Consider the following 10,113-nt stretch of genomic DNA (forward strand, 5'->3'; position numbering starts at 1 on the left):
TTTTTAAACGATTGGCGACAATGCCGTATGACTTCCCCATGAAAATTCGGACGAAAGGTTTATTGTTAACTACTATCAGTTTCTGACTCGGTGTTTGTAGGATTGTGAATTTTTAAACACCGTCAAAGTTGGACCTCATTCATCCCTTCTGACAGAATTGTAGCGGTGTGTACAGAGTCAACAGAAAGATAGCTACTCCACCCTTTTATTCTAAAATCTCGACCATAATTACAACTTTCATATACTGACTGTCTATGCTCTTATCAAAACAAAAAAACCAAAAAACTTTTCGGACCTGGCGGGAACGAACTCACTACCCCATGGGTGAGAGTCATCTGCGTAGACCGCTACACCAAATACGCGCGGCCGCGGCGCTCTCGAGAATGCAGTCAAGAAACATCGAGTCAGTAGTTTTGAGCTTTCAACCACCCTGTCGGGACACATCTTTTCTGAACGCTTTCTACTGTTGAAACCGACATCGTCTCCAGAAGACGTCAAATTTGATATTTTTGAAAAAAGAAAAGTTCGGGCATCATCTAAGGGAAATTTCCAATCTATCTATGTAGGTTTCATAAAAATCGGTGCACTACGGAGGGAGTTATGACATGCAACAAATAAATCGACAGACATACTCTGTTGAATATTATTAGTAAAGATTCCAAAGATTCCTTCCGAGATAGTCAAGAATGTACATGTGGCACCGACTGATCCAATTGTCGGACCAATCGGACTAGTCACGTTGTCAAGTGAGTGGAATGAATTAGGAGCTTAAAGGTGGACTAAACTCAACTCTGATATTTTCATAGAATAATGTACCTGTGAGTTCATTTTCATATCGAACGAATTTTAAAAATCGGTCTGAAACCCGCTGAAAGCAATCGCCGGTGAGTTTGGGCATTTCGCTGGCCGGTGAAAATTGGCGTTATGCCCCAGAAATTCGACTTCGGTCGTATGTTCATTTGTTCATTTTCGTGAGTTCATTATCATATCAAAAGACTCGAAAGACTTTTTTAATTCGGTTCAAACCCCGCTGAGAACGAGCGGCAAAAAGTTTAGGCATTTCTGTGGCCGTGGAACATGCTAGAACTTTTTTCGAAAATGTTTTTTTGCTAGTTTTCATCGATTTTTTCTACCATTTTTGGAGAATTTCTATCAATTTTTGCCGTTTACTTTCAAAATTATTGAAAGAACACAACAAATATGAACGAAAAGACCGACAAAATTTGAAAAAATCAACATGGTCGAAGTCGAATTTCTAGGGCACCGAAATGCCCAAACTCACCGGCGATCGCTTCCGGCGGGTTTCAGACCGATTAAAAAAATCCTATCGATATGAAAATGAACTCACAGGTACTCATACATTATTCTATGAAAAAATTAGAGTTGAGTTCAGTCCACCTTTAAGGACTTTAGCAGCTTTCAGTATTTTGTATTACCAGAAGATTCTAAAGATTGTTCCAGGCTATGAAAAATTGAATAAGGATTGGGAAGCGGAACCATTCATACGAACCGAGTCGATGTTTCACATTTTGAAAGATTATGGGAGTATCGATTATGTAAATCGCTACTTGCGTTTTCTGAAAGAAATGATCAAAGCAAAAACTTCTGGAGACTTTTGAAGGATTTTCTTGATTGTTAGAGACTTGAAAAGATATGGGAAGGATCAATATCTGAAAGACTTATTTGATCTTCGAGAACATGAAACCAGTATCAAATTGATGGAAGAAGTGGTCAACGCGTATTATTTGAACAACGGACGGGATATCGATCCTCTTCAAAATGTGTTGCGTGGCCGTCATTCCGAATCGCTTCTTCACTTCATTGATTTACTCAAAACAACACCTAAAGACCGTGTCTACGGGCAGTCCGGTCTAATGGAATCGTTGAGAAACGTCGCCAGAATGAGTTTGCAATTGAACGACGCACAATTCTCTATGATGAAAAAGTTTCTTGTGACGGCATTGAGTTTCAATGAACAGGTCTTAAGAGATCTGGTATACGTTTTTGATAGTCCAAGGGAGATTTGTGAAGAAATTTGGGTCCCGATCGAGTCGGACACAAAGAAAAAAATTAAAGAGCTAGTTGAAGAATTGCGTCTACATTTCAAAGTCTCTTTCTGTGTTACTCGCTGGAGAATCGAAGAAAACACCTATTGAATGATGAAATAAATGTTGTAAAACTCTTTGTTCTTTCTTCTAGAAGCATAAAAATTAATTCAATCAACTGTGCCTGCAAAGATTTTAAGCAAAAGAGTTAGCGGAATCTCGTACATCACGGGGTAATAATAAGGAACCTCGCAAAAACGCGCTCTACTGGCTAAACGAGATGGGCGCGTGTGGTTTTCAGCCGCGTCGCGACGGGCTGTATTGGACGCAATGATAAAGCTCTTTTCTCCACTAAAAACACAATAAAATGTGTGTCCTTCATTATTTTTATACTTGTCATTTGACGGGCCGGGTCAAGGAAAAATTTTGCCTACTGTGTAGAACTAATAAAAATCATCAATTCAGTCGAATTTTCGCAGAAAATGCCCCAATAAAATTTGAAAAATAACAACGTGACACCTTGGTATTCCAGTTTTTTTAATCTTTATTACAAATCTATTGCCATTAAATTTAGTTTGGATTTTTCTCCTACTACAAATTTGCGATTCAAAATTAAGCTTTCTATCCGGACGGGCGTTTCTGCGGGCGGCCCTCGCCCGCCCGGGCGGCGACCCGCCCGTGCCCGCGTAGCCCGCCCTAGGGTAAACTGGCGTGACAAAATTTTTCTCCTTAATTTATTTTTTCCATATTATCTTATGTAATTTTGTCGAAAAACCAATCGCACTCTCTATTCAATTAAAAAAAAAGAAAAAAAAGTTTTACAGCAAAAAAGTTCGAACTCGAGAGTATCAAATTCAAAAACAGAGTTGTTAAGACGCACTCTCTGACTCCTTCGATCACCCATAGTCACACGAAAAAAGTTGACCATCTCCGATTTGCCCATCCTTTCGATCAGAGATAGTATCAAGTGTCCTCAGCAAATTGGGGTATTTTTTGGCCGGGTCCGTCACCTGGGTACCTAGAAAAATCAAAAAATCGATATTTTTCGAAAATTTTTCCTGAAGTAGTTAGGTATGAAATCTTTATGGGAAATTGTTGTAGACACTATTTTAAGCATTTTTTGTATTCAAAAGAAAATTCCAGCTCAACACCTTCATTGTGAAAATTATCAAAATATATGAAATTTTCGGGTTTTTTTCATGAAATCGTTTTTATCTCGACAGGGACACGAGAAGACGGGCTTTTTTATTTAAAATTCGAAATCTACATGAAATTTTGTATCGGAAACATGCTGTCCCTACTTGCATCTCTAGGACCCAAGAACGGTTTTTATGGGAAGTATGGGAAAAAAAGCGATTTTAATTTTCGAGCCCTCCCCGTAAATCATTTTTATGGTTCCGAAACAATGGTTTTTTGAAATATTTTATTGAATCATTTCATTTTACTTCAGTCCCAACACATTTTTCGATCATACTACAAAAAAATATTTGAAAAAGTTTGAATTTTTGATTTTTTGAAATTTTTCCCTGAATTGAATCTTTCGAACGGAAATATTAAGGATAGCATCATAAAGTTAAGAGAGTATGATTGGAACATAATTTATGTTTATAAAACAACTGATTTTCATCATTGGGTCATCTGCAATTTACGCTTTCAAGGTGAAATTTACCGAAATGTTCAACTAGGAAAGTTGGTGCAATGGTACGTCATATTTGCATATTTATTGGACAGAGGACTGTGTTGAAAATGACAGGAAAAGTAAGAAAACTACAAAAATTAAATAATGAAGCAAGATTTTCAAGAAAAAAATATAGAAAAAATAAGACTCATGCATGTTCAATGGTCTGAACTTTTTGTGGAAGTCAGAAAAGTATTTTTGTCTTTTTTCTTGAAAATCTTGCTTCATTATTTAATTTTTGTAGTTTTCTTACTTTTCCTGTCATTTTCAACACAGTCCTCTGTCCAATAAATATGCAAATATGACGTACCATTGCACCAACTTTCCTAGTTGAACATTTCGGTAAATTTCACCTTGAAAGCGTAAATTGCAGATGACCCAATGATGAAAATCAGTTGTTTTATAAACATAAATTATGTTCCAATCATACTCTCTTAATTTTATGATGCTATCCTTAATATTTCCGTTCGAAAGATTCAATTCAGGGAAAAATTTCAAAAAATCAAAAATTCAAACTTTTTCAAATATTTTTTTGTAGTATGATCGAAAAATGTGTTGGGACTGAAGTAAAATGAAATGATTCAATAAAATATTTCAAAAAACCATTGTTTCGGAACCATAAAAATGATTTACGGGGAGGGCTCGAAAATTAAAATCGCTTTTTTTCCCATACTTCCCATAAAAACCGTTCTTGGGTCCTAGAGATACAAGTAGGGACAGCATGTTTCCGATACAAAATTTCATGTAGATTTCGAATTTTAAATAAAAAAGCCCGTCTTCTCGTGTCCCTGTCGAGATAAAAACGATTTCATGAAAAAAACCCGAAAATTTCATATATTTTGATAATTTTCACAATGAAGGTGTTGAGCTGGAATTTTCTTTTGAATACAAAAAATGCTTAAAATAGTGTCTACAACAATTTCCCATAAAGATTTCATACCTAACTACTTCAGGAAAAATTTTCGAAAAATATCGATTTTTTGATTTTTCTAGGTACCCAGGTGACGGACCCGGCCAAAAAATACCCCAATTTGCTGAGGACACTTGATACTATCTCTGATCGAAAGGATGGGCAAATCGGAGATGGTCAACTTTTTTCGTGTGACTATGGCCTGTTGATTGATGCTCGATCGACTCTGAGAGTGCGTCTTAACCACTAGACCAAACCTTCGCTTGATGATAGCGAGGGGGAAGAGGGTGAAGAAAGGAGGGTGTCACGCAAAGAATGGTGGGGCGGCAGGGCCGCCTTAGGGCGGGTCGCCGCCCGCCCTAGGGCGGGTCGCCGCCCGCCCTAGGGCGGGTCGGGCGGGCATTTTGCCGCCCGGATGGAAAGCCTATTCAAAATGAGAGGTGAGCTAACTTTTCACAGAAGAGAAACAAAACATTTTGATTTTTTGCAGGAATCCGCATCTGCCTTCTCCTAATCGTATTGCCTCTCATGGCACTTCAACAATCATCGAATCAACAAAGTTTTATTGATCAGATGAGCAACAATCCAACTATATTGTATGAGAAGTATCTGGTGTTCACCGAATTGAAAACTCTCGCCAATCATGCGGCTGAGCAACGTTACATGCTCAATCTGAACGAAGTTGTTCGAAATCCTGTGATATACGCAAATGCCAGTGAAATTGGAGGTGAAATCGGTGCGAAGGCTGTTCAAAACCTGAAACTAGCATATCGGAGCTCCAAGGATCCAGAGAGTTTTATCAGTTTTTTGAGAACATGCTTGGAATTTATGAAGAAAATGAGTGTTTCATTTAATTGGTTGTTCTTCCAAGGAGCGATTGAACACATGACGAATGGGAAAGATGTGTCGCAGTTTAAACGATTGCTGAAAAGTGGAGAATGGAATCTTCCGGAGGACGTGCTGATGATATTGGGAGTTTTTGACGAGCCGTTAACGACAACACCCGCTATCACAACCACCACAATTGCGCCATCGACAACTGAGCCACCCGATAATTTTGTTTTTGAACCGCTAGGTGAGTGGTGATAAGCCGATACGCTGCCGGTCAGGGTTAACTGCTGCAGCGTCTCCAGCATGTTTTGAAACCAGATACATGGAAACAGAGTTGAGCGGAATGCGGTTTAGGAAATGGCGGAAGAAAATATCTTAAAGGAGAGCGGACAGCTAAAATAGTTTTTTCTTATTTGTCTAAAATAAAGGTACTGGGAGTGATATTCTGATACTTGAAAGATCATGAAACTTCTTCTTTAACCTTGAAAACTGACATCCCAATTAGCCAACGACAGTGAGCGATGAATCAACTTCCTATAGGACAAAGGGGAGGCGGAGCCGGCCGTCTCATTTGGCGACTGGTAGAGCACAGGTAGTTGGCCAGCGACGAAATACGGACCATATACGCGTCCGCGCCGGACTTTTCCCCCAGTTTCTACAGTCAGATTGTAACACTTAGAATTTTCAATAAAATCGGTGAACTTGGAGAATCGGATTGTTTCACAATGTCTATTGTTTATGGAAAATGTAGGTTAAAAAGAGGGCTTCATTTTTGTAGTTGACAACTTTCTTGTACGAAATCTACCTGAATGGATACAGACCGTCAAAGTAAACACTTCGAAAATCGCAATGTTTTGTATTGAAAACTTTCCCGATCTGTAACTCTCTAGGGGGTTCTCGTACAAAAAAGTGGTCAACTATAAAAATGAAGTTCTAGTTTTTTTCTACAAATTCCACTAAAAGAAAACATTGTCGGGCAATATGTGACACTAGGGACGCGCTCTACAAGTTGCCTATTTTTACTGGAGTGTAACATTGTCACAATCTGTATTTTTAGCGTTGTATCAAATGAACAGAGAAGTATAACTTTTGATTTCACTGTTTCATTTTTAGAAAAAAAACGGTTTAAAAAATAGCGTTTTTGTCGTAATTTGTGGCGCATTGTGTGCAAACACCGTCACGTCAAAATACACGGTCCCCGTATAAATCTACATCGTTTGAACTGTCCGGCCCCCTTTAAAATGGCGGAAAGCGGAAACCATGAAATTTTTACACTAAAAGTGAAAAGTGTAAATTATTTCGAAGTGTCTGGTGTCGTTTTCAATCGTCTAGTTTTGAAACGTTCTGAAGCCAGTTCCAACACACTTCCTCATACAGTACCGGACAAAAAGGTATCAACTTTGGCTGTTTTCAGTGGAAAATTACTAACTTTGACAGTGTATTTCGGTGTCATCTGATTGTCCTATAAGTTCAATTTTGTACGGGCTGGACAGAGCAAAAATAGCACATCATTTTTGTAGTTGATCATTTTTTTGTAGAAACATTATCTTGAAAGTTATAGGTTGTCAAAGTGAAAGTCTCCAAAATTTCGCTAATTTGCATTGAAATTAGTCGATTTCAGGGAGTAATGGGTTTCTTTACCTGTAACTTTCATGGTAGTGTCCCTACAAAAAATGGTCAACTACAAAAATGGTGTTCTATTTTTGCTCTGTCCAACCCATATAAACTTGAGTTTATCGGACAATCTGGTGACACCGAAATACACTGTCAAAGTTGGTCATTTTCCACTGAAAACAGCCAAAGTTGATACCTTTTTGTCCGGTACTGTATGAGGAAGTGTGTTGGAACTGGCTTCAGAACGTTTCAAAACTAGACGATTGAAAACGACACCAGACACTTGCAACCTGTGAACACAATGATTGACGATGTTTTTGAAATATTTGCTCACGGTTTCAAGTTGTCATGTTCCAGAAATTATTTGGTGTGGCGAATTGGAAGAATAAAGACTGACATTCCAACGCTGCTAGCTAGAAAGTTCACTGAAGAGCTCTGATATATTGAATAGAAAATATCGCATCAATCTCTCAACCGAGCCCAAAATGCATGCGAAATTGAGAAACTCATAGAAAAAGAGGCATACTTCAAGGACACTTCGGTGGAGCGCAGTTGTAAAAACTGTCTCGAGCTAACACATACAGTTAATCGCTTGGTTTGCCGGTTTAGAAGAAATCAGTTATCTGCGAGCACTAACCATATATTCTATGAACAGTTTACATTGAGTACTAAAAAAAACGAGAAAAGTAATGAATTTTTTCATATTTGTCCTTTTAACTGAATGTCACGGTAACAATCGACTCTGGATTTTTGAATATTAACATAAACATTTGAAACAGTAAGAAACTGTGAAAAAAAGTATTTTGATGTCGAAAAGCGGTAAAACGAGATCGGATCAATCAGGAACAATAAATTCCGATTTTACAGTAGCCAGAGATTTTGCATTTGAAAATAAACAAATTATTAAGATTTAGATCCAACCTAGCATCTATCACGGTACCACAAAACAGATTCTATTTTCATCAAACCCAAAATTGATTTACACTTCCATGCTTCATCTCAGAAATTCGACTATAAATTTTCAACTGTTTCCTTCAGAGGTTATAACTATTCACTGGCAGTTGGGTGTACACATCATTTCTAATTGTTCATAATCCATCAGTAAACCTGGAGAACGCAACATGAGTGAGCGGATCTTCGATTAATTTTGCGGGGTATATTGATTTCTTTGAAGAGGTGTAGTGAGGGCTCCCAATGTTTGAAAAATTTCAAGAATCGGAATATATAATTTGTTTGGCAGTCGTTGTCAGCTTACGATCGGGCCAGTTTTTTTTTCAAAATGGGTGGTACATTTATTGACAGTTTTATGCTTATAATTTCTCAACGTAACCGTGAAAAAATCAGTTTTTTAAGTTTAAATTTTTTTTTAGTGTGTGGATGAATGATTGAAAGCGAATAATTGGGAAAAACTAGTGATCAATTCGAATGATTTGAACATTAAATACCGATGCATGAATTCAATGCAATCAAACTGAAACTGTGTAACATTCTATGATTTCTTATAGAAAATTTGTTCAATTCATCTGTTCCAATCATGTTTTATTGCTGCCAGGACTCTGAAATTCGATAATGATTACAATTGAAACGTTTGTTACGATTATCATGATTTCGCGTATCATTTCGACTGCAGTGTTGTTGGGAATTCCGACTTCCGGATAAGAAAATTTTCACTTCCCAACAACTCGATTCGACTGTATAAATGACTTAACAAAAGCTTTTATATATTAAAGTGCTTTTTGGATAGTTTTTGTCATATAATTATCACATTTGGATCGCTCAGAGATTGAGTAGCCGATTACTTATTTTAAATGTAAACATGTGATAAGTAAATTGGTAAACAGAAAAAAAGAACAATTAGTGTTTCATCATCATTTTATTCATTTCGGTGAGTGTCTTTCTATTGATCAAGCTTTACAATTTTCAAATAACCAGCTTGCAATTTTCTTAAAGAAAAAATGCAATTGCGCAAAATAGTGATTGAACCAGAAATGATTTTAATATGAAAAAATTAGTTGAATACCAATACCGCAGAGAATAACCTAGAATTTAATATCTGAAAAATCTCTGAAACCGTTGAAACTGAAAAGCCAAGAAACTTTAATCACTCTCTTAATTTCTAAATTTCTTTATTGAAAGATTATGCGCAATGCTAAGTGAGAACTAGTACTGTTAAAACTGACACTACCAATAATTTCTGCTTTGGAACCGAAAAATTTGAAGAACACGTTTTGTAACATTATTGAATACAATAACTATATTATTTTGCTCTGATGGAGAAAACAAGATTCTTTGTAACACCAATTTTCTGAAGTATTACGTCGACTACCAATGGAAAAATAATTATTTATGTGAAGCTGCAACCAAGCCTCAGGTACAGTAAGGATGAATGTATCTCCTGTTTCGCAATTACAAAATAGATTAACACTATTATTCAATGTCACTAAAAAATATGAATTGATGAAAAAAAAACCACGAACATTTGAACAAAATTCTATATGATATCACGTTCAGTTATAGTTGTCAACCTTGTTGTCATCAGAAAACAGAAAACTTTAGATAAATTTTTCAACTTATTGGTACTTACAATTACTGTTGTTCGTCAACTGCAGAACAAGTTTTTTTAAGAGTTTTAAATTGAAAGTATCAGATTACAACTTTCAATTTGTTTAAATTATGAGCCAATGAAACAGCAAATATGAAACTGAAAACAATTTATGCAGAACTGATGTAACTGGGAAAATAAGTAGTCTCAAATTAGATAATAATTTTAAAACCTGAGTGGTATCATTGAAAAAAAGATATTAGAAGCAAAAATGAGACCATGAAACATTGAAAGTACCAAGATAAACAAGTATGCGCGGTGAATAACTGAAACTGTTACAAATCATTGATAAGTGTTGAACCTGTTGAAAAGATTTATTGGAACTGTCAAAAAAACTAAACAGTTGAAACAGCCAGTAGAAATGGGAATAGTAAACTTCTTATAGTTAAAAACAAATTTATGTACTTATTCAGTGAGAAAGGTATCATGGTCA

General features: G+C 36.5%; 2 protein-coding genes across 2 annotated transcripts; both read left to right on the plus strand.

Annotated features, from left to right (window-relative positions):
* Nucleotides 1-1,718: 1,718 nt before the first annotated feature.
* Nucleotides 1,719-2,156, plus strand: GCK72_012387 (uncharacterized protein; the record flags this gene model as incomplete). The annotated part of the gene is made up of 1 exon (XM_053729072.1): nucleotides 1,719-2,156. The coding sequence occupies one exon, from the start codon at nucleotides 1,719-1,721 to the stop codon at nucleotides 2,154-2,156; it is 438 nt and encodes a 145-aa protein (XP_053583844.1).
* Nucleotides 2,157-5,161: 3,005 nt separating this feature from the next.
* On the plus strand, nucleotides 5,162-5,719 carry GCK72_012388 (uncharacterized protein; the record flags this gene model as incomplete). Its single annotated transcript, XM_053729073.1, has 1 exon — nucleotides 5,162-5,719. The coding sequence occupies one exon, from the start codon at nucleotides 5,162-5,164 to the stop codon at nucleotides 5,717-5,719; it is 558 nt and encodes a 185-aa protein (XP_053583845.1).
* Nucleotides 5,720-10,113: the final 4,394 nt, after the last annotated feature.

The sequence above is a fragment of the Caenorhabditis remanei genome, chromosome IV (assembly GCF_010183535.1).
Source record: "Caenorhabditis remanei strain PX506 chromosome IV, whole genome shotgun sequence".
NCBI classification, from domain to species: Eukaryota; Metazoa; Nematoda; class Chromadorea; order Rhabditida; family Rhabditidae; genus Caenorhabditis; species Caenorhabditis remanei.